The sequence below is a fragment of the Lytechinus pictus genome, chromosome 11 (assembly GCF_037042905.1).
Source record: "Lytechinus pictus isolate F3 Inbred chromosome 11, Lp3.0, whole genome shotgun sequence".
NCBI classification, from domain to species: domain Eukaryota; kingdom Metazoa; phylum Echinodermata; class Echinoidea; order Temnopleuroida; family Toxopneustidae; genus Lytechinus; species Lytechinus pictus.
In genome coordinates, this window is record NC_087255.1 from 17,078,321 (window position 1) to 17,104,452 (window position 26,132).

The window sequence follows — 26,132 nt, forward strand, 5'->3', positions numbered from 1 at the left end:
GCGCAGAAGTGATGGTCGGACAGCGCTCTGCGGTCGCTTTTCACCAAAATTGCAGCTCATTGTAGCAGATCAATGCGGCCGGAGCGGCGTAACGGAAAATATGTGAAGCTTTGGAGCGGCTTTCTTTGTTCTTTTTCTCAAGACAAAAATGCTATGCCTTGGAGCAGCTTTCTTTGTTCTTTTTCTCAAGACAAAAATGCTATGCCTTGGAACGAAAATTTGAGTGTAAAAATGGGGGTCCCCTCCGCGGCATATACCCACAATGCATTATATACTGAGTGCCCCCCGGGCTTACAGTATGTGCCCATTTTAAGTTGTCTGCTTGACTTGTTTTTGAAAGCTTTACATAACTATCATGCGCAGATTAAAGTCGCTTTTTATTTATGACTCTTTTTCAGCTTAACATGCACTAGTCGATCGCTATAGAATTTTGAGATTGCAATTCAAGAATTTCCAGCGAAACCCTTGACCTATTCTGTCAAGTGATTTTGATTCTAGGATCTTGCCTTCCGTTTGGTATTTATGATTTTAGTTGATTTTGTATGAATTGCATGAAATGTTAGATTGAATATCAACTTCATGATGATTTTCTAAATGCGTGCAAATTATGAGATAAATCTGTACATTTCATAGTCAGAATTTTTTAGTCTTTTTATTATAGAGATGAATAGCTTGTGCACAATTACTTTTTCTTTTTCAGAACTAACAAGTGGGGAACAGTTGTACGATCTGAAGCTCCTTAAAGAATATGAAGATTATGGAAATATCGCCCTCTTCAGATTTCGATTACCCATGCTTGTGACATATGCTAAGTGGTATGTCAATAAAATAATTAGCCACCCGGAATGTGATGATTTAGATGTCAATGTGTAAGTACAATGTATCTTTCATTTAATATCTTTCTTTATAAACTTTATATAGGAAATAAGTGAGGGTGACAAGTGATTTCGCCTACATGACAGTTCGAAATACCCCCAAATTGCTTTGGGGCGGCCATTCTTTCTCATGTCACCATTCTTTCTTATGTCTTCCCAAGATTTGTCACAAACAATAGGATGTATTCAAGATTATTTAGAAAATCAATATTCTAACTATGGCAGAATCATTATATTTTCATTTACTGCATTATTGCTTGTTTTTCCTTAAGAGTGAAATAAAATGAAAGAATTAGCCCCAAAAATTCTGCAATTGCCCCAATCTGGAAAAATAGCCCCTTATTATTTCCAACCTTGTTTAATTGAGTGGAATTTATTTCAAAGATAACAAATTTGATATCAGAATACAAAACAACTGTGTGGAAAGAAGATTTAGAATGAAAACAATGCACACATTTTCACTACTTACCTGATGATTACTGACATTTTGCTTTGATGGAAACCAAATGAGACAGCTGCTCGGCAGTGATGATATAAAACACTTGCATTGTTAGTTTGCAATAACTTTCCATCTATTGATGATCGACATAATTTTATTTCTCATTTTTGATAAATCACTCATTGCAACGAATTAGCTCTTAAATAAGTTCTTAACTTCTTCTTCAACTTCTTCTTCAACCTACACTGACTGCCTCCTTCAATCCTGAAGATTCTTGCAGTATTGTAGTACCGGGGGCCGGCAGGTGCAATACACCGGGTGAAAACCCTACTCTTTGATGAATAGTGTATTGGTTTTAACGTGCATAGGTTGTGACTCTCCTATACACGGGACCAACATTTGCGTCCTTTCCGATGGACGGAGTGTTTTCCAACTGCATTCACACCTGCACTGAATACAGTGGTGAGGCACGCTAACACACAACGCTATAACATCAGATTTTTTGTTAGACGCGTTTCGGCATGAGCGGGACTCGGACCCCTCACGTTGAAATCTACGATCTTATCCGAAACATGCGCTCTAACCGACTGAGCTACGCTGCCTCCCTAAAAGCCACCTCAGAAAAATGTTGATTTAAATCAATAGAGAAAATCAGACAAGCATAATGCTCAAAATTTCTTCAAAATCGGATGTAAAATAAGAAAGTTATGACATTTTAAAGTTTCGCTTATTTGTCACAAAATAGTTATATGTGCTATTTTTAGTCACATGCAAATGAGAGAATCGATGATGTCCCTCACTCACTATTTCTTTTGTCTTTTATTGTTTGAATTATACAATATGTACATTTTTACAGATTTGACAATAAAGACCAACTTTATTGAAACATAAAATGTTAAACAATGGTAATTCCACATGTTAAGGGCAAAATAAAAATTTGTTTCACAGGACAATGAGGAGAAAATTAAAATATTTCATAAAATAAAATACAAAAGAAATAGTGAGTGAGTGATGTCATCAGTTCCCTCATTTGCATACTGACCAGGATACTATAACTATTTTGATGAAATTAAGCGAAACTTAAATATGTAATAACTTTCTTTTTTTACATCCGATTTTGATGAAATTTTCTGTGTTGTGCTTATTGGATTTTCTCTTTTTATTCAAATCCACTTTTTGTTTGGGTGGACTTGTCCTTTAAAGGGCTACCTTTGCCAAACAAACCTATTATTACTGTAGGTTAGTGCATAGAAAAGTGAAAGTTGGAAACTGAATGTAGATATTAAGCATCAGGGTTTATGTTGTTTCTTCATGGGCCATCTCTCTCTTAGTAAAAAGTGATATAATGGGTATGCAATTATTATGTTTACGCTTTATACATGTAGATCTGGGTTTTTTATTCAAAGTTGTTGGGCTTGATTTCCTGGACTTTGTATATTATTGTATTAAATATTTTTTTATTGTGTAATAAATTATGAAGAATATTATAATTCAATCAGGATTTTTCTATAAGTATAATTTCATTTTTTGTAGGCTTATATTTTTATACCCAATGAGAGATGATAGTTATTAAAGCTTTGACTCCTTTAAGTGATTTAGATGATTACAGACTACATGTATATTACTAATGTTTCAGACCATAATCCCTTTTAAGCAATATGGCACTAGGCACATTGCGCAGTCATGTACCATCACATGTCACATGAGTAGTACAGTGTATGCATGAGTCATACACACTAATCAGTTAATGTTCAGGATTTTAATAATAGTTGATCTGCCACTGTCATGGATTAAAATAGTGCTTACATGATGTAACCTGATCTAATTCTAGCGATGTATTTTGATACTACTAGTCTTGTAAAATCTGTGCATATATATGTGTGGTTTCATAGACAAAGTTGATATTGTTCTGCTTGGAGTCAGTCAAACAGAATTTATAAACTCAAGATGAAATAAAAAACCGTAATGAAAGAATGTTCACAAATGATCATGGATTATATGTGGTTTTAGGTTAATAGGTATTATTATTTACATGTAGATGTTTTAGAGGCGCATATATTTTTTGATGTCTTGCGAGGTTGTTTCAAAGAGACAAATATTAAAACTTCCATGCCTATGAAAACCATCCAATGTTTTCCATATTGGATGAAATGAATATTTTGCCCTGCCTACAAGTTTATCATTGGTTAATAAATGATTGTGCGCATGAAGCTATTGTTACATCACAATGAAATTGCATTGCGCATTAGTTGCCAGGAGGTGTGGCAAAGGAGCGAGATTGCGTCAATTTACTTAATTAAAATGCGCAAGCACTATACGCTAGCGCATCTTTACAGAGATTTGTTTTAAAAAAATGACAATACTTAGTCGCCATGCTCATGATTTGCAGGATTGACATAAAATGCTGAGTAAAAACTTTTTTTTTTGCTTTATTAATTTATGATTAGCTTTGTGTGGGTATCTAAATGATAATAGTAATATTGGATGACCAATTTCCGTGGGATGCGTAGAAATATAGTTACTCGCTGAAGAACAATATTTCTACGCATCCCACTCAAGGCCATCCAATATTCCTTTATAATAATTGTAAGCATGAGCTTTATATGATGTACAAGTACTGCACCAGTCGCCTTTGTAATTATTTTGATGTGAATTCATAAGTCATGGAATGTGCATTTGCAATATGGCTGGCACAGTATGTAACAAAGTCCATGTTTACTTTGAATCCTAAACAGGTCTTTTTCTTAAGTAATTCATTGGGGGAAAGTTAATTTATAACTGCTGCATGAATCGGATGCTTGTTATAGAAAGGTCTGGTGCATGAAGAATCTTTCATTAAGTATTTTATTAAACCTTCAAATTCCTGATAGTGAACATACATCACACAGTCTGCTTTGATAATATTGATTAAATTTTTATTTGTAGAGACATACATGTAGATCTAGTTAAAAACAAAGTAAGACAAGGATACGGCTTTTTACATTTAATCCAACCTGAATTCATTATCAGTATGAAGGTGTGGAAAATTTTGATCCCGCAAAAACTCCACATTTCTTCCCGTTCTTATCCGTCATGATATGAAATTGTTTGACTTTGTTTAGTTTTCAAAATTACTTATTAATCACCTTTCTTTTGAAAGGTTTCCAGTACAATGTAAGGGTGTCGTGGTCCAGTGGTTATGACTCTCGTCTGTCAATCTGAGGGACGTGGGTTCGATTCCAAGCCATGGCGTGTTTTCCTTCAGCAGCAAATTCACCCACATTGTGCTGCACTCATCCCAGATGAGGTGAATAGGTAGAAATTCCTTGAATGCTTGAGCACCTACATGAGCAGCGCAGTTAAAGCTGGGGTAATAATAGCAGCGCTTTGTATCCTCAAGCAAAGAGCGCTTTAAAACTCGAGCTATTATTATTATTATTAATGTATCATGATCTTAGATTGTCCGTTCTTATGTTTGATTTATAGAATAGACAATTTAAGTAAGTTCTAATAATATGAATCACAATTCTTGAATTTTCATATTTTTCCTTTCTTTAAACAACAGAGTGATAGAAGCCGGTAGTCTTCCAGTCATTAACCCGTACAACACCAGCTTCCCTGAGAACACAGCCATACCTCCCAGTGGTGAATCTCGCGCTTTCAAAATTCCAAAGGAAAGTACCTCTCTCATCCTGGAATCTTCTAGGGTTCGTCCGGGAGACTGGTTCATAGCAGTCTACAGAAAGAAAGAGGATGACAGGATAAAACAACAGGTATGTCTTACCAGTGGCACTGTGACATTCTCATCAGACACAGCCCGGTGGGAGGGGAGGAGGGATCGGGCTAGAGCTAGAGTAAAAAACGACCGGTCTACTAGTGATTGCCCGATGCTGCTGGTCACCGATGCAATTTCTGTCATTCTGTTCTATCTGTTTATGACTTTAAGTTACTCAGCTGCAATTCTGTACTTGAGTAACTAGGAGTCACAAACAGATGAATCAAAATGAATGCGCCCACGCAGGAGGGTTATAAAGTTATGGGTCGATGAAATAACGCAAGGAAATTGAGATACCTTGCTTGGTACTCTTATTTACACAGCTCTACTTGGTTGATTAAAGGTTTTGAAATATATCGTATTAAAGTTTTGATATATACCGTGTGAGTCAAAAAGAAACTTAACACCTCACAAATCCCCAATTTAAGGGAAAATTATGTCATGGGCACATAATTATATATGGCCTGGAAGAGTACGTTCTCCAAAATAATTTGATACCATATTTATGTGGTATGTGTTATGTGTTATGCATGCTAGGCATGACAATGAATTAATCCAGATGTCCATGTCATAATCCTACAACGGTTTCATTAACATCCATTGCAAAACACCTTTTCAATAATTTACATTATGATTGTTCAATAAACACTTTAGTATCATTTCTCAATTGAATTTCATTGAAAAAGGATTTGCAAATATGTTTTCTAACTCATGTAGGATTATGACATCGTTGGCATCTGGATTCATTCATTGCAGTCATGCCTTTCTTTGGTGCAAGTCAATATTCACATCACTGCAAAGAAAACCTACTGATTATCCAAGCATGATGATATACCACATAAATATGGTATCAAATTAATTGGGAGAAGATACTCTTTCCAGCCATATATAATAATTATGCGTTCATGACATATTTTTTCCTTAAAATGGGGATTTGTGAGGTGTCAAGTTTTTTTTTTTTACTAGATAATGTATATAAAATATAATATATCTCTAAATATTGGTCAAAAGTGGTTGATATTCATACATGTTCTTTTGTAACACTAAATTTCTTATGCATTTCTTTAATTGTAAAAAAAAATCATCGGCCAGTCAAGGAAAAAAGACTAAGCTCTAGTTGGTATTTTTCAAAATTAAACAAATTTTGTAGTTATTTGTCCAAGATCAAAGAGATATTTCCGATTTTAAAGTGTGAAAGCAAATTTTGACAACTTTTGATGATAGGTAAAAAGGATGTGCACACTGTGTAATGGAGTGCGAGAGTTTTGTTGTCGGCCCACAACTACAAGTACTTTATCCGGTTCATGCGGATGGGAATAGGGCCGTCTGCACCAGGCTGGGTTTTCAAATTAGGGCGCTATTTCTGATCCGGCGACTTATCCCGAACTGAACAATCTCGAGATTATTTGTAATGGAGACACAATTATCGGGATAGTTCGCTGGATTAATCTTGAGATTGCAATCCCAAGTCAACATAGGATTATTTGCAAAATAGCGCACTATTTACAAATTATCCCGCTAATTCGCAGGTGCAGACACACTCAAGATTATTTATTCAAGGCATCACACCATAATGCATCGATGACTCTCTCGAGTGCGAATCGCTCTTTTCTTGCGTTGGTGGAGACAGAGAGGGAGAAGAGGGCCGATCCGGCTAAAATCTCGAGATTGAGCAAACTTGGGCTGGTGCAGCACCGCCTAATGTGTGAAATTAATTATCAGGTATTTTGAAGCCTACATGTAACACATTTCCACCTGTTATACGCCCGTCTAGACGGGACGTATTATGGTATCACGCTCGGTGTCCGTCCGTATGTCTGTCCATCCGTCAGTTAACTTTTTGTTGTAAACGCGATAACTTCAGTTTAACTTAACCTAGGCTCATATAATTTGGTGTGAATGATACTAGCATGGATCCCAGGAAATTCTATTGATTTTGAGGTCAGTCAGTCAAAGGTGAAGTCGCCACCTTCCACTTTTCTTGCTTGACCAATAACTCAATTTTTCGCGTTACAGGCGGGCGTATTACGTGCTCGCCTTAGCGACACTCTTGTTTTTTTTAAATTTCAACATAAGCCTTTGTGATCCTAACTGTTTGAGAATCCTAGCAATTTCTATGGATTTCAAATAAATAATGATGTTTGCCATACACTGCTGTGTCTCGTCCCATGATATTAATTTGCAGAGTTCTTTTTTCTCATTATCTCCTTTCCTCCAGGGCTTGTCCTACACATGTCACTACCTAGCCAATGCTATGATGATCTATGAGAGGCTGACCCACGTAGAAACACTAGGAAGTACAGGCAGCATGGCAGTCACTCTAGATGAAGGCTCAAAGAATGTCTTATACAAGTAAGATTATATTGAAGATTATTCCAGAAACATATTGCATGATAATAATAATGGTATTTTATTTCAAGACTGTTCGCAGCAAGAGCTGAATTGTACAGAACTTTTACATAAAAAACAATATAAAACATAACAGTATCAAAATAGAATTATAAAAATACACAAAGCATGAAAAAATATACAATCATTAATACTGCATAAAATAGAGAAGTTGACTAGTCTGCAAGTACAGACTCAAGTTTGCCACTTAAACAAATTAGATCAGGGGCCAGTTTCATCAAGCTGGTTATGATAAAAAAAAACTGCAATAACAGTTTAAAGCTATTGAAATCCTTCAATCTGATTGGTTGTTATTACATTTGTTATAGAAGTTGTGTATTTGTTATTGAAACAAGTCTTTATGAAATGGTACCTATATCTGTGGTGGAGACTAGCTGCAATCCCTCTGTGTCACTTAACATAATAATAATAATAATAGTCAGTTCTTGTATCGCGCATAACACATTTTGAATAACGTCTCTATGCGCTTCCAAAGGACTTGGATATTATTACCCTGGCTGTAGCTCAAGCAGCTTTTACGCACTCTGCATTTCAAGGAACAAATTCCTGCCAGGTACCCATTCACCTCACCTGGGTTGAGTGCAGCACAATGTGGATTAATTTCTTGCTGAAGGAAACTATGCCATGGCTGGGATTTGAACCCACGACCCTCTGTTTCAAAGTCCGGAGATTAATCCACTGGGCCACAACGCTCCACGTTATATATTATACAATACCGTATGCAACAAAAATTAAGGGTGTGTGCCTGCAGACTTATCCGCCTTCTATAAAGGATGAAAAGGAAACATCAAGCATTTATTTAATATTTCTGTTCCTATCCCACCTTCAGTGTTGAAGGAAAGATCAATGAAATAAATTGATTTTTGTATTCATCAGTGTATCAAGTCAGTCTGTCCATCATTCAATGACCAGTCTCAGTGCTGTCCTATCTCTTAGTTATGTATGGTTGAAACCAGACTTTAAGCAACTTCTGTGGTGTCTGTCAGATATTCTTGATGATTGCTATTCAAAAACAAATCAGCCCAAATATTTATTTCAAATGTCTTCATTCATTTTTCCCCCAAGGTTCTTTGTAGAATCCAACATGGCAGCCGTATCCTTCAACATCGACTCATGTTCGGCGTGGTCGTCCAACAAGACTCTCAAAGAGCACTGTCCGGTTGAGATGTTTGTCCAGTCGGACAGGCTTCCGGACCATGAGTCTCCATCCACGCTGTGCCTGCATGACCCTGGTGTGTTCACCGGATGTTCTCTCGATGTCTCTCCCGCCCTGAGGGATACATGGTACTACCTCAACGTCACCAAATTTTCGGACGACACGCACCTTAAAGTGATTATCGACATCACTGTCAATGCCACAAGTAGGTCAACAAATCTTTGTTTTTACTTCTGTGGAATTCCTTCCATTCTTGGGCAATGTTATTATTTTGTTTTGAGTGTTTTAAAGAGATAGATCAGGGGCCCATTTCATAAAGAGTTGCTATCATAGCAAGTTGCTATCATAGCAAGTTGCTATCATAGCAACTCTGGTAGAATAGCATCTTTTACTTGCTATGCTAGCAACTTTGCATTTCATAAAAGCACATTCGCTGGAAAGTCAGCTTGACTTTCCAGCTATTTATTTGAATAGTCATGTACGAGGCTGATTAGGGGGAAATCCCCTTTCTCTCCAGTTTTTTGTTTTCAATTCAAGTCATAAGTTTTGGTAGAAAGCACTGGCGGATCCAGGGGGGGGGGGGGCACAGCCGGCCCGTGCCCCCCCCCCCCTTTGAGAAGCAAAATTAGAAGAAGAAAAATTGAAAGAGAATATTATTATTTTTTTGCTTATTAATTTTTTCGGGAGCGAAATTATTATTTAGCAGCTGCAAACAGGGTCTGCAGCATAAGACTAGCAGTTGAAGCAGAGTGATGGCTCTATGGCGATAGTTTGCAATTCTAGAAGAGAGTAAGAAGAAAATATATATTTGTCACAGGATGGCATAGCATTGTTTCTACATTGTGTAAGTTTTCAGAGAATTGATTTCATTTAGCCCTATGCCAGGGAAAAAATTATTTTAAAAAGGGGGAAAATTTATTATTATTGCCGGTCGAAATTTCACCTTCAACAAATTTTCTACCGTACAAGTTTAATCCCAGTCCCACACTTGACTATTTGTGTCGGTAATGCAAGGTTGTATCAACAACAAGGCAGGCGGCGGCCCACTGCTGGTGCAGTGCTGTATGATCACCCTGAAGCAAGTACCAGCAGTGGGCCGCCGCCTGCCTTGTTGTTGATACAACCTTGCATTACCGACACAAATAGTCAAGTGTGGGACTGGGATTAAACCTGTACGGTAGAAAATTTGTTGAAGGTGAAATTTCGACCGGCAATAATAATAAATTTTCCCCCTTTTTTAAATAATTTTTTCCCTGGCATAGGGCTAAATTAAATCAATTCTCTGAAAACTTACACAATGGAGAAACAATGCTATGCCATCCTGTGACAAATTTATATTTTCTTCTTACTCTCTTCTAGAATTGCAAACTATCGCCATAGAGCCATCACTCAGCTTCAACTGCTAGTCTTATGCTGCTAAATTATAATTTCGCTCCTGAAAAAATTAATAAGCAAAAAAAAAATAATAATATTCTCTTTCAATTTTTTTCTTCTAATTTTGCTTCTCAAAGGTGGAGGGGGGGGGGGCCACGGGCCGGCTGTGCCCCCCCCCCTGGATCCGCCAGTGCTTTCTACCTAAACTTATGACTTGAATTGAAAACAAAAAACTGGAGAGAAAGGGGATTTCCCCCTAATCAGCCTCGTACATGACTATTCAAATAAATAGCTGGAAAGTCAAGCTGACTTTCCAGCGAATGTGCTTTTATGAAATGCAAAGTTGCTAGCATAGCAAGCAAAAGCTGCTATCATAGCAAGTTGCTATCATAGCAACTTGCTATGAAATGGGCCCCTGTAGTGGTTCAAGCAAATAAATCCTGTCAAAACTGCTCTCATGTGGTAATAAAAGATATGTGTGAAATTGCCTGACATTCCTTCCATGAAATCTGTGTTGCGTTTTATAAAGACTTGTTATAATAACAAATGACCAATTTCTATAACAAATTTACCATCAGCCAATGAGATTGAAGGATTTCAGTAGCTTTTAACTCTTATTGCAAATTTGTTATTAAAACAATTTTTATGAAACTGGTCCCTGGTGAATTTTTGTGATTTTGCCTTAGAGGAACAAAACAATGGACAGTCAGATTGGTTTGCTTATGATGCCTCCATACCTATGCACTAGGCATTGAAAACACTCAGTTCTTTAGTCGTTGCCGTTGACAAATGGACGTGGAAGGTATGTCTAGAAACAGGATCTGCGCTTTTCATAACCACAATTGTTTCTCCGCAGTAAGCGCTAAATTCGTTATGATGTTTAATGATGGACTTGAAGTTAATGTCTTTATTTCAACAATAATTTAATGTATTTTTTCCCTCACACATTAATGATAGTTTGTCAAGACCAGTTATCAGGGTCAAGAGCAGTTGAGCCACCGCCTCCCGCTTCTTCAGAGGCAAGTGCAGAATTCTCTTCATCCCTTCTCGCGAATCCTGTCAACTTCAGCTCAATCCTTGAAACTACAACCATCGTTGACCTTGACAATGTTCTTCAAACCAATGCCCTTCAAAGCACCCTTCAGACTGAAATCCTTGGCAACGCCACAACCGCTTCACCTACCCCTACTGCGATACCGACAACCACTGTGCCTTTGACCACTCCTGTACCGGGTGACACCACCCTTTGTCCTGCGGTTGATCCTCTGTCTGTAAATTACTACAATGGAAGTGTAACTAAGGAGTTCTTCAGTACCCAGACTAATCTTACCGACATGCTCTACTATCCAAGTCTTGGGAGTCCCTTTGTTGCTTCCTTCAAACTTGACGTTGATGATATCGGTGGATCTGTCTTGCTTTATTCCCATATCATTGATATGCCTTCTATTGTGAGTTCCTTTTTTTAAAGTTCTATCAAATTTGTCTAAAAATATAATTTTCTCTGTCTCAAACATGTAGTCAGTAGAGCAAGGTTTATAAAATTATTTTTAATTTTGCAGTGTTTACAACCAGTGTGTTTAAGCAGCATATGAATATATAAAGTTAGAGAGGCTACATCTCAAACCTATCATATATTGTGAAATGGTGTGTATTTGAAGAGCTCTATCAAATAGTTGATGAATAGGAAAATGCCAATGTTCATACCTTTACCATAGATTAGTTTGCCTTAGTAGTTTATTGTTAATTATGATAGCTGTAGGACCCTCAAAGAAAGTGAAGTTAAGCTTGTCATTAAAAAAAAATGAATTATTGAAATCATATTGTCCAAAATATCACATCAACACTATGTTTGAAGTAAAATGCACCCCCATTCTAGAATGGAGCACCCATTTGCGTTGATTAAACATCAATGTCTGAAGGCATCAATGCCAATAAATAGGAAAAAGGTCAATGCATCTTTTAGCCATCTTGATTAATTTACAAACCTAGATGAAAATACTTGGTTGGATTTGTAAAATCACATTGTCCTTAATTCTCATTGACGTAGGCCCAAAATGTCACATCCACAATATGCTTGAAGAGAGATGCACCCCCATTCTGGAATGGAACATCCCTTGGCTGTGATGAGCACATGACGATGTCAGACGACCTCGATGCCAATTCCGTTGCGTCGTTCTACTATCCGTTCCCATCGGCTGGTACATGGTATGCTGCTCAGTATGCAACATGTACACAGATGGAAAGGTAACATTCTTTTGTTTCGGTTTAACTAGTATGGATAGCCAATTGTGATACCAATCTCAGTGTTTAATTTTTTGGCATGTTTGATGCTTAATTTGTTTAGTGCAGTCCGGGATAAATAACTAAAATAGTTTTTTCCCACTTGAAGTATGGGGAAATAACATTGTAAACATAAACACATTTTATGTAAACATAACTTTGAACTTTTCAACTTCCCCTATTTTAGGACTACAGAGTACAGGCCAATGTGTAAAATTGTTTTGTCTTTAGTTTATCAGAAGTGCCAGTTCCTTGCCATGCCAACTTGAGTATTGAGATGAGGGTCTTGATGACGGCTTGCGTTGCTAACTGTGGACATCATGGTCGCTGTAAACTTCATCTCCAAGATGGGATCGAGTTCTATGCCTGTGATTGTTCTGATGGTAAGCTCCTCATTTTCATGAATAGTTTGATGCAATGAGAAATTAGGCATGTGATGTCATGATTAAATATTGTCTAAACTAGATGGGATGTTACAGTGATGATGGTGGTAGTGATGGTGAGGTGAAGGAAGAAGGGAAGGAGACACAGGGGGAGGAGAGAGGGAAACAGGAAGAGGAGAAGGAAGAGGAGAGATCAAGAGGAGGAGAAAGAGGAGAAGTAGGAGAGAGGGGAGAGGAGGAAGAGATGGAGGAGAGAGAAGGAGAGGAGAAGAGGCGCAGGAGGAGAAAGAGAAGTAGAATGAGAGGAGAAGAGGAGGAGGAGAAAGAGGAGAAGTAGAAGAGGAGGAGGCAAGAGAAGAAGAGAAGTATGAGGATAGAGAGGAGGAGGTGGTGAATGGGGGGGGGGGCAAGGAGGAGGAGAAAGAGAGAGAGAGGGGGGAGTGGAAGTAGGAGTATGATTCTTTATACAACAGCATAACAACGACAAACCAAATGAAAACATTCAGTGTTGTTATCATGTTTCATCATTGTTATAATAATCTGCATTTGATTCATTATTACTTAAACCAATACCACCACCATCATCATTACCATCTTCATTTCTGCCAAAGCTCTTTCACTGCTTCATGATTTAAATATTTAAAATGTGTAAAAGGGTTACCTTTGATTTGTTAATATACAGTGCGTCCCACAAAAAAGGAAACCCCGTTTTCAGAGATAAATTTCAAAATTATTAAATATGTTTTTACTATAAATTTGATACTTATGGCAAGAGTGGAATCTCATCTTTGATTTGAGACCTACAGCTCAGCAAATCATTCACTCATGGCAGGTTGCAAACAATAAATATTGAGGCCTATCAGAAACGATTTGCGCAGAAACTCACATGTTTTCAGCCATTTCAGAGATCAGTGAGAGAAACATCACAAAGAATACAAAGAAATGCCAATGAGTCAATCGTCAAATAAGCACGGTCGTCGAATCACGAACCAATCTTGTCCAATTTTTCTGCGCAACCTGATTTTGACATTAAAATGTCAAACTCATCTTGCTCATTAATGCATGAAGTGTTTGTCACATATTAGGTATCAAAATGTAGAGGAATAATTGTATTGTATGATGATATAAATGGAATATCATAATTAGTTTGTCTTTGAAGAAAAAGATGTGGGAATTTCCGGTTTCCTTTTTTCTGGGACGCACTATATATGCATTTGATACGCTAACAGTGTCTTTTCTGATAAAAAGAGGCAAATATCAACAAAAATTGTACTGTGTGGAGTGCATTCACTTCTATTTACAGGCATATTATTCCACATACAACATTCAGTATTAGCATGGCCATATGCAGCAGGGGGGGGGGGGGCGGGGGCAATAAGAATTTTTGAAAACTTACATATTTGTCTTACTGGAAAAGTGTGCAAAAAATTCCTTTAATTTCACTTTGGAAAGTGCAAAATTGCCCCAGTGACAAGCTTGGTCCCTTTGTTCCCTTGCTTTCGAGTTTTAAAAAATATTTTTAGACATCCTGCCCACCTCCCCCTTAAAAAAATTTATCAGTACGGCCGTGCATATTAGGCTAAAATATTGACCTAAAATTCCTGGGCATGGGCATGTTTAATATAGTTTACACTTGTTTAGGAGGTAAAATGTTCACAGATACCTTGTGAAAATATGTGAATATGGTATAATTTTGACAAGTGAAAAATAAAGATTTAGGTAAAATTTTGGTCACATCTATGTGGGGTGAGTATAGTATATAGTTGAGTGCCCCCACCCCTCTCCCCTCGCATTACCACCATCATACATTATCATTATTTCCTTCACCTTCAAGATTATTATTATTATTATCAATTTTTATTCCTTGAACTCCTTTGAACTCTTAAACAGAGGATTTTGTGTATTATAAGTAATATTCATTATCATTATTCCTTCATATTCTCGCCTTTTCTGTCCAATCACAGGTTATACAGGATGGGCTTGTACAGAGGATATTGGATCCTCCTCAAACTTCCTGATCCAAGTCCTCTTTGTAACCCTTAGCAACATAGTGTTCCTCTTTGATGCCATCCTCTGTCTGTACAGGCATCACTTCCCTGTTGCTGTTTCATTCCTTGCTACATGCTTCTTCTCAACAGTAAGTATCACAGGGGGAAAGCTTCTCGGTGTAGCGGTTCCGACTCTCGGCTTCTAATCAGAGGGCTGTGTGTTCGAAGCCTGGCGCCCTTTGGCAAGGCATCAATCCACATGTGTCACTCTCCACCAAGGTGCTAAATGGGTACCCGGTAGGATGTGAAAGTCATTGTAGCCTGTCCAGCATTGTGTGCTCCTTATTTGTGACTGGCTGGAATACTCCCCAGGGAGTGGAGGATGTTCATTTGTTTGGTGCAGGAATGACTGATTCATTACAATGTCTGGTGTAAAAATAAAATTCTAATACAATGTTTGTCTGAAGCGCTTTATACAAAGGCAGATTATCATTAAAAGCTGGGCAAAATGAACAAGATTTGCTGTTTTGTAGCCGCTTTGTAGCTGTTTCATGTACTAAACACAATAAAGAAATCTAAATGGACAATATGTTCTGTGTTGTAGCTGTGTTTAAAAAAAGAGCTACATAAATACCATAAAGAGAGAGGGAAAGAAAACAACAGCTACAAAACGATATCATTGAATTGAATTGAACTTAAAGGAGAATGAAACTCTTGGAGCAAGTTAGCTTTTGTGAAAGCAGAAAAATCAAAGAATAAGATCAACAAAACTTTGAGTAAAATAGGACTAGCAATAAAAGAGTTATGAGCATTTGAATGTCGAGATCACTAATGCTATGGAGATCCTCCCATTGGCAATGCGACCAAGATCTGTGATGTCACACACGTACAACTCTCCCATTCGGACACTGAAAATATACCCCAAAACATCTCTTTTTGCTCATTCTAATCATATGACAAACGATTCATCAATGATATAATGTTGTGAAACCTCTGTACTTGTCATCTCATAAAGAAAACACCTAACATTGTGATAGACTCTATAAAAGTGAGAATATAAGTGAAATAAGTACTAAAGTAATGAGGGAGTTGTACGTGTGTGATATCACAGATCTTGGTCGCATTGCCGATGGGAGGATCTACATGGCACTAGTGATCTCAATATTCAAATGCTCATAACTTTCTTATTATTCATTCAATCTTCCTCAAACTTTCAACAATATGTTTCTTTTATTTTTCTCTTTGATATGGATTCAGCTAGTTTCAAGGGTTTCATTCTCCTTTAATATACGTATTGTCCTGTCTGTTAAGGAAAATTGTTTCCCAGAACTTATGTGACTCACTATCCCACAGTATCTCAAAACAAAACCCCACTAGCGTATCTTTTAAAGATGGTTTTGTATTAAAGTTCTTGAATGTAATACAAGAACTTATATATAAAGTAGAAAACCCACTAAGTTCATGTTGCATGTAACTTGCAATTGATCGCAAGTCAATTTTAGGTCCCAAAATCAATTTAAAGTCATTCATTTCATTGCAAATTTGTGATATATTGATGGTCTGCTTTTTGCGTCAACAAATATGAATTTATTTGCTTTGGTTAAAATTGCTTTATCATTTGTAAAGTTTAATCTAACATTTACAATTCATTGCAAACATTTTCTTGCAACACCCCCATCAGCAATGGCCACTTTGTCATGTTACCATGGTAACTTGTACTATATAAAGTAAAGTCGTCTTTATTGACTGGCGCATTGCAGAGAGGGTTATGTGTAACACAACTCGAGAATCAATCGCAAGTCACTAAAATGTGTGTTTTATTTGTTGAAAATCAAGTTGCGCTTGATTTCATTAAGTTGCATATGATCGCAACTTGTCTGAAATGGGCCCCAGTTCCAGCAACTGGGTCTTCCTTGAGTTATATCGATTTACTTGTTTCCCTGCTTTATACAAGTGGCATCTATTTGTTTTCACTTTTCAACAAAATTTTCTTTTGTGAACAAATTTTATATGTGTTTAAGATCGCATGCTCGATCTTTAATGAAAATCATAAGTCAGAAAAAATTGGAACCAGTGGGATTCAAACCTGTCATCTACTGCTTGCCGGGTAGAAAAATTTGTTCACAAATTATTATTACCTCCTATTAAAGCCTCTTTATTTACAATTTTCTTGTTCTTCATATTTTTTTCAGATGTACCATGCCTGTGACTCGAGTCCAGTTTGCATCACAGATTACGACACCTTGCAATTCTGTGATTTCTTTACTTCCTTTATGTCTATACTTCTTATACTGATCGCTATGGCAAGGCCACCGCATTCATTCAAAGCTACTCTACATATTCTAGGTAGGTTTCTGCTCAGTCTTATTCAGTTCCTTGACAATATTCTCTCCAACCTCTTTTAGAAATAATGATAATAAAAGAGGGTATTTAGAATATTCACTATGTTGTTGAAATATCCTGATTAAAAAAAAGGAGAAAGGAGAAAATATTGTAGCCCCACATATAGACTTTCATGGTGTTGACCGGGTGTAAAAGGATAAAAAACGACTGTTGATCGTTTTTTATGTTGCAATACCATAAAAGTCTGCATGTGGGACTACAATATTGACAGAGTGTAGCATCATAAAACGATCTTTCAGAGTAGCGAAAGAGGTGAATATTCTTTATTTTCTTGATAGTTTCCAACTAAATCAAATCAATTTCAAGGAAATATGGAAAATAGATGGCCATTTCATTGATTTAAAGATGCAAAATATGAAATTTTAGCAACTTTTAGTGAAGTTTTTTTTTTTTTACCCCCGCCGGTTAACCGTAAATGCTAGTTTATCAATAGTGTTTAAACATTTTTTTCAAAATAAACGCAATGACTCAGACCTACTATTTTTTTATTTTTCATGATAAATTTACTGCACCAATGAATACTTCTTTTGATATCGTTTTCCTGTGTTTCTTGAAAACTTTACTGCACAAGCCTTTGAAAAATGTTCTTATTTTTTAGCACTCTCATCATACCTCCCACTCCATTTAACTGGAAAATAGGAATGATAGTATAATTCCTATTTTCCAGTTAAATGGATTGGGAGGTGTGCACCAATGATAATGAATTGTTATTGATATTTATATCACTCACTTAGATTTGTTTTCTTTATCTTTCTTATATAGGAGTATATGTTTTAGCATTCTTTGCTCAGTGGGATAGGTTTAGTCTATGGTCGATAGCAATACCATTAGGATCTGGTGTCCTCATACTTGCTATATCTTGGGTAAGTACTCACTCTCACTACAAGTCATCTCCTGGGCGGGGGGTGGGGGGGTCAAATTTAACTTTTTTACTTTGTGCTCATATTTATTTGATGGGGGGGGGGGTGTGTCATGTAAAGTCTGTTCCCTTTTTAAAGGGGGAGTGAATTGTGTGTGGTCTCTCATTGACTGTGTGTTATAAATACATAGTCTTAAAATATACGTTTTCAGATATCTGCTAATACTACAGAGAATAAATTGACCTATAATTGTATTTGTATAGAGAAACTAGATTTTTTTTAGAGGAAAAGTAATTGTTTTGCTACCTGTAAACATAATCATTACGGTATAAATGTATTAAGTAGTTAATTAGCATGTTATCATTCAAGTGGGTCTATATTACTAGACTACACTAGCATTATGGGTCAGGAAACTGGCCGAGATGGCGCTATTGGTTCGTATCTGCTTTAAGAGGTTTTCCATTGAATCATTTATAAAAAAGTACATGTAAGCTTCCCATGTAAGACTCTTGCATTCTAAAGACTAGTCTACATCGCTTCCCATGAGTTTCGTCAAACACAATTCTTTGTGCAAAAAAATCGCAGTTCTTTGGATGAGGACCTTGGGATGTACTTGGAATCCATATCTGAAGATATATGAACCTTTCTGCTATTTTGCTTATTGTCTGTGATCTTTTAGTTTGCTGATGAGTTACATTTTGTAATTTGTATCCTTTTGACCGTGTACACATTGTTGATGATATGACATATAGTATGATTCAACTGCACAAAGTTGGTTAATCAATACCTAAGTGCATAATCACCACCCAACAATGCACCTCCTTATGTTCTTTCCCCAGGGTGTAAGAATGTACAAGCGCCGGAAGCTGTACCCCAGCTGGAGACGGTGGCTCTTCTTCATCATCCCTGGGACCCTGCTAGCCATTCTTGGGCTGACCATCAACGCGACCCTCGAGACTGAGAGCAACTACTACATTGTTCATAGCACCTGGCATATATGCATGGGACTGGGGTCGCTGCTATTGCTTCCGCCAAGAGAGAAACCATGTAAGAACGATTACCAACCTATGGCAGAACTTGTTGATATCAATGCTCTCAATTCAGAACTAGTTATAAGTAATGATCCAGGCTATTAAGGTGCTCTCTCTCTCTCTCTCTATATTTTTCAAGCACTTTTTCTGATTTAAAATGACTCACTCCCTCATGATCTCTGATGACTTTCTGCTGAACTTATGACTTTCTGATGACCTTGTGATAACTTTCTGATGACCTTGTGATGACTTTCTGATGATCTTCTTATTGCGTTTTGAGCCTTCAAAGATCTGCTTGACTTTGTATACTTGCCAAAATTACAAATTCAGTATATGTACTCTAATAGAAAATCATTTATTTGTAAGCCTCAGACTGAAAAAAAAATGTTTGTTTATGAATTCTGAGATATGAATGAAATTTGATACATTTCTTGGTTTTGAAATACGATTTTCTTTTCATTTGAAGAGTTTATGGGTAGGCAAATGTTTCAAATAATCTTTTAATTACATTATCCTAAGCTCCTTGAACAATTTCAGTGATATGAGGAGACCTTGGATTAAATTCTGAATTGGAAAAAATGAATCTCCTATTTGAATGATATGATGAATTTGTTAAACATATTTAGTTTTCTTGTAATGAACTTTTCAAAAAACCTTTTGAATTCAAACTGATGCCCATTTCCTATAATAATGGAATTGACAATCGATGTGATTAATCCTTAGGATCAGTTAGTAAGTTAACCTCAACTTTGATCAACTAGTAGCATTGTAGAAAAGTCATCCTGTCGAAAACTTAGATTGAAACTTTATCCATTGAAGTAAAAACATATGGGCCCTTTTTCATAAAAAAATTGTTAACATTGGTATGTTCCTGAACACATATTTCTCTCATTTGTTATTGATTACAAAGTCCTGTGAAACTGGGCCATGGAAATAATGGTCCCTTCTTTGTCATTATACTGTATATAAAGCATTGTACATAAGATTATATTAATAATAATGGGACAATAATTGCCTTATGAATAAAAGATGTATTCTTGATTCAAGTCTAGATAATGCTCTTAAGTACTGATTTATTTGCTACAGCAGTAATGTGGACTAGTGTGTGATTCTTTATTTGATCAATTATGTGCTACTCTATATTTTGTAATTTCTATAGGTTATTCATCAAGTACATAAATATGTAGGTCAGGATGATTTATTTCACTGTCTTTATAATTACCTATTTTGTTGTACATGTATATTTGCTTGATTTGATATATTTATTTTTGGTACATTTACTGTAAAGTGCTAGAGAACTACTCTGGTAATATTATCCGCTTGAAAACTATTCTCTATTTTTATTATTATTATTGTTTAAGGTGGTGTTTCATAGAGCTGATTGCATGTTTCAGACAATTATATGTACAATTGAATTGATATCCCATTTTTGCGACAATCAAATTCAAATACCCCACATTTTTCATATTTTGAAGCATGAGGAGTGAATTCTATGTAACTCTTGTCCCACTCTTCGACTGTTATTTTGACAAATTATGAATATTGCATTCAGATGCATGCTATCAAGAATCTTAATCTACAAAGATTTAGGTTATCTGATGTAAAACTGGCGAACAGGTCACAAGTCATGTTTAAATTCTAATTTATGATTGCTACTCTTATTCATTATTACTTAATGTGATACAATGTCATATTTAATAGATTGTTTCATTGAATCAGTCTGATTTTCATTCATTCCTTCAGGAATTATTACTTAAAATCATAGAAACGTAACATAGTAAGAAATAGTTTTGTCAGACTCTATAGCCCGTATTCTGAAGTCAGGTTTAACTTGAATAGACCATGGTCTAACTCTGTGCCAAAATTATCGGAAGCCAAACATATTAAAATTTTGTTTACATCGTATGCTTCTTATGTTTACTCTGCTCTTATCCTGATTTTTCAACGGTGAAGACAACTATCTTATTTATCCTTCACAGACAGTTAAAGGACAAGTCCACCCCAACAAAAAGTTGATTTGAACAAATAGAGAAAAATCCAAGAAGCATAACACTGAAAATTTCATCAAAATCGGATGTAAAATAGTAAAGTTATGACATTTTAAAGTTTTGCTAAATTTCACAAAACAGTTATATATGCACATCCTGGTCGGTATGCAAATGAGGGGACTGATGACGTCACTCACTCACTATTTCTTTTGTATTATATTATATGAAATATCTTAATTTTCTCCTCATTGGAAGGTGAAATAAGTGTTTTTCCTCCATGAACATGGGGAATTACAATTGTTCTAACATTTTATGATTCAGTAAAACTGGTCCTTATTGTCAAATCGGTAAAAATGGAAATATTGTATAATTCAAATAATAAAAAACAAAAGAAATAGTGAGTGGAGGACATCACCGACTCTCTCATTTGCGTGTTGCGGAGTTTTGTGCATATAACTGTTTTGTGAAAATAAGCGAAACTTTAAAATGTCATAACTTTCTTATTTTACATCCGATTTTTATGAAAATGTCAACGTCATTCTTGTTTGATTTTTCTCTATTGATTCAAATCAACATTTTTCTGGGGTAGTCTTGACCTTTAAGAGCAATTGAGAGTCAAATGAGCTGATTCATTGAACCCCTACAGTATTGTAAGAGTTACATGTATGTCACTGATGGCTATCCATACTTAAACCACAGCTTTAGACAAGAATGTGAATTAAAGGCAAAAGACAGTAGCTGCAGCAAACAATCATTTCATGAGAAAGTCTTTTAAATCAAGGTTGATTGTCAAAATATCATCTAAATCTGGTTCATTAATGTAAACTTATCTTTGTAGAATCGTGAAATCTTAGCTCAAAATCGACAATTCTGAGGATCACTTACACAGAAAAGCATATGTGGGACAGTGTATTAATATTTCCTCGAAAAAAATACTGGACATTTGATGGAATTCTGTGCTTATTTTGCTCATTTCTCAGCAATTACACATTCTCTTTCAGAGCTATTTGGCAGATATTTTTTATTTATACATACCTGTACAAACACTTTTGTGGTAATTTCGCTGGATTCTGTTTGAACTCATTTTGAGATCGTTACCACAACTGGTATTTATTTTTAAACCCAACTTCAGAGTACAGCCCTATGACTGCCACCATTTTCTATATTTCTTTGTTTATAATTCAGCCTCTAAGCCCAGAGAATCAGAAAGTGAGAGACTGATAATGGTCTTAGACAATAACACAACCACTCCTGATGAAGATGACCTTGGTGTCAACATGTACTGAATGGTGTTTGCAAAGTTAAGCATGGATCATTGCACAAAGCCATGGTATACATTTTGTATAAATGCTATTTTGGTTGCTTGTTTTTTTGTTTGTTTAATAATAATAATAATAATGGATATTTAGAGGCGCTAAAAACAAAAAGTACCATAGACTCAAGTTGCATTGGCTTTGCCTATTATACTCAAATAATAATAATTATACTTGCTTACATGTAAATAGTGCTTATCACTTACTTTATCAGAAATCTCTAAGCGCTCTGCAGCAATGCAGCATAATTACCTTGGCTTTAGCAGAGTAGCAGTTAGGCACACTGTGTTTCAAGGAATAAATTCCCACCAGGTACCCATTCACCTCACCTGGGTTGAGTGCAGCACAATGTGGGTAACTTCTTGCTGAAGGAAAACACGCCATGTCTTGAACTCAAACCCACGTCCCTCAGATTGAAAGACGAGAGTCATAACCACTAGACCATGACGCCCCTTCTACCCTATATACTCATGATGGAATTTGTAGTTAGGCCCTGTTGCTCTTCGCTGAAATATGCAATAATGTAACAGTCCATTTCCCTAAAACCCAGGCCTCGATCAGAACTGCACGATATTTGCATTGTCTATTTGAGTTGCTGTATACTTGTACCTTGGCCCCTTTTCATTAAAATGTGTGACATGTAGTAAAAATATAGAAATTTTCTACTGCTTTGATCCACTTTTAAGAGAACATAGCATATTTAGTATCCCCCCCCCCCTCAATGATTAGCTTGTATAATTTGCTTTGGTTAACAGTTTTACTAATCCATTATAATTCAAAAGTACATTTCATAGATTCACTCTTTTCTGTTTCCTGCATTTTGATCATTTTGTTGTCTTTCTATATGCTTGGCTTGGCATATAATCAACATTGCTCTTTGGTTGATTCTACTCTGTACAGTGTGATATGGGCCCGTATTCTGAAGTCAGGTTTAACTTAGACCATGGTCTAACTCTGTGCTAAAATTATGGAAAGCCAATAATGTCAAAATTTTACATACATTGTATGTTTTTTGTGTTTACTTTGCTCTTTAATTTGTGAATGGTGAAGAAAACTGTCTTAATTATCCTTCTGAAACAGTTCAGAATGATTTTAAAGAAAAATGAGCTGATACATTGAAATTCTACTGTAAGATGTTTATGCCACTATTGGCTCTCCATAGTTAAACCACAACTTTAAACCAGAGTTTGAATTATACCCAACTTCAGAATACGGGCCATGGAGTTTAAATAGACCCATTTGATTAAAAGATTTTTCTTTTAAATACCCGTATGTTTCTTTTCAATTCTTTACAGGATATTTCATTCCTGGATTGGAATCTCTCCTTCCTAAATGTTCAGACATATTTGTTTCTTTTTGTCTTAACTTACATGGCATTTATCATTCAGTTAAGAATATTCACGCCTGTCTTAAAACCTTGATCTTGTGCTTATGTAGCCTACTTACATGTATCAGCTGTATCTGTGTTACTGTGTAATTGCAAATTAGTTCTGTAGTGCTTTGAACTGTTAAATTTGCTTTTTACAAATTATACCAAAAATCAAAAGCAAATGGGCCATTATGATTTCATCTTTTATATAGTAGTTCTCTTCTGCACATTTTCAGAATTTAACTGAATTAATATATAAAATGCTATGGAGTTTGTAACAGAAGGGGATAGAGATGTTTCTGGAGGAAAATGAAATAGCAATGTAAAAAAAAAATGTTTACTGCCATATGGCCATTTCTTTATTTTGCCAAGAGAATGAATCAATTGATAATTTTTGTCAGAATGTAAATGTTGTACTGAGAAAAGACGTACATGAGCTATTTCAAATATATGTAAGTAAGAAATAGTTTACTTGATGAGAATTTACTCGTACAAGTAAAAGTAGGCTTTTGGAGGCAATGATATTCTCGAGGTATGTCAGTCATTTTAATAGCTGATGATACAAATATTCTAGTGACACCAACAAGATTATAATTGGAAAATGATATATAACCATTTTTAGATGGCACAATGGCAAATTAAGCGCTGTAACGATATATCCGTGTATCCAACTTGAGGCTATTCATGAAAATATTTCATTTTTGAGGACTACATTTTCATAATTTATCATGTGTAGGGCTATATTTCAGTTTGAAGTCACCATCTTAGTTCATGTTTTGATTGTTACACATCAAAATTTTAAGATTTTGTTTACCAGGGCCCATTGCATAAAAGTTACCATTATGGTAACTTTGCCATCCAGTGGTAACTTGCATGGAATCTTTGATTTTGATTGGCTGTTGATCAGCGTTACCATGGTAGTCACCATTAGATGGTAACTTTTAATGTTAATTAATGGTTACTTTTATGCAACAGGGCCAAGCAAGTGGATCTTTTCTAATCAATTTTAATTGAAGATTATATTCGATGAGTTATTTAGGTGTGCGTTTGTTAGATTCTTTTTCCAAGTCATTTTTCAAGAGTCTTATTCAATAGGACTTTCTCATACACTGTAGTTGTGCAATAGAATAATTATAAACTGGTATATATTTTTGTCAAAATGGAGATTATATATGCTGCTACTTTATACTTCATCATGTCATGATATATACAACTGCTAAATAGAAATTCCATAGCAATTTCTTGCAAGATCATTGTATATTTTGAATGAATTTATTTGATGGTGATCTTATTTTTCAGAAAATTACCATATCATGAAAGGAAATCTTTTTGTTGCTTTCCCTAGTCTAGAATTTAGCTGTTAAAGAAATTATTTGTATGCAATGTAAAAGGGTAAAATGCTGTTTTTGTTTTATTTCATGCTATTGATATAAAGTAAACCATAAGGTGCTCTTGAACGCCTTGACCATTTGGACCAATATGCTATTAAAAACGCTCATGGGGGGGGGGGGTCACAAAGATGTAAGTGTGACTTAGGGTCATGATTAATTGTTGACGCATACAGGATGTGTAACACGCAATGTTATTGATAAGTACTCTGTATTGTGCGTCCTCTTAGCGTAATTTGACTAATGCGGTGGTGCATTGTATACTGCACGCAACTGGGAATTTAAGTGCAACTTTAAGTCACACTTAATCTTTGTGAAACCCCCCACCCCAGGATTACTATGGCTGCATTCTGGTCAAGATGCTCACTATTAAAATCATTGATTGAGTTGAATATTCAATTCATTCAATTTCACAGAGATCTTCTCAATAATTAATATCATTATTGTATATAAAAAGATGAAATAAGTGATTCTGCTATATATATCCTTTATTGGCATTTGTTACATCAGTATCGTTGGTTTTCTTTCTTCACTTTCTTTCTGTTCCCAATCTGTTCTCTCTTCCTCTCCTTTTCCCGCTCAAGACGTCTCTCTCTTTTCCCTTTAGAGGTAAAACCTCTGTGTGTGAAGTACTAAGTTCAATGAAGAGAAAAAAAGAGAGAATTGACAATTATCATGTAAATTAGTTCTCGGTTTCATAGATAAGCTTAAAAAAGATTGATTAGTGTTTGTAATTTTTGCCAACTTCCGATGAGAAGAACAACACAAACAGCAAATATTCTTGTTCGTGCAATGGTACAACAATTCACATTTTGTGAAAGATAGAGTATCTTTCTTTTACCAAATCCTGTACCATAACACATGTATACCTATTCGCTATTTGTATACTGTTATGTCGTCTAACAATCACATGAAATGTAATGTCTGTATATATTGTTTTATAAAATGCAAAGAGTAAAATGAACAAAAGTATTTTTGTTTATATATATGGTATTGAATTTGATTATTATTTACAAATGATCCTTGGTATTAAATGAGCAATTATATGTGTAGCTGCCTCAAGAATAATAAAAATGAATACACAATTTATCATATAATAAAATGTCATTTTATTGTCATTTT

At 35.7% G+C, this 26,132-nt stretch overlaps 1 protein-coding gene across 1 annotated transcript in view; it reads left to right on the plus strand.

Moving 5' to 3' along the window:
- The window catches only part of LOC135156020 (post-GPI attachment to proteins factor 6-like), a 28,398-nt gene extending 2,293 nt beyond the window's left edge, over nucleotides 1-26,105 (plus strand). The window contains exons 2-13 of the mRNA XM_064106884.1: nucleotides 701-869; nucleotides 4,859-5,066; nucleotides 7,287-7,420; nucleotides 8,543-8,838; nucleotides 10,965-11,455; nucleotides 12,055-12,251; nucleotides 12,519-12,670; nucleotides 14,635-14,807; nucleotides 16,851-17,004; nucleotides 17,824-17,924; nucleotides 18,761-18,968; nucleotides 22,126-26,105. Coding sequence (XP_063962954.1) covers nucleotides 701-869; nucleotides 4,859-5,066; nucleotides 7,287-7,420; nucleotides 8,543-8,838; nucleotides 10,965-11,455; nucleotides 12,055-12,251; nucleotides 12,519-12,670; nucleotides 14,635-14,807; nucleotides 16,851-17,004; nucleotides 17,824-17,924; nucleotides 18,761-18,968; nucleotides 22,126-22,226 — 2,384 coding nt within the window. The 3' untranslated portion in view covers nucleotides 22,227-26,105. The remainder of the gene's footprint in view (nucleotides 1-700; nucleotides 870-4,858; nucleotides 5,067-7,286; nucleotides 7,421-8,542; nucleotides 8,839-10,964; nucleotides 11,456-12,054; nucleotides 12,252-12,518; nucleotides 12,671-14,634; nucleotides 14,808-16,850; nucleotides 17,005-17,823; nucleotides 17,925-18,760; nucleotides 18,969-22,125) is intronic.
- Nucleotides 26,106-26,132: the final 27 nt, after the last annotated feature.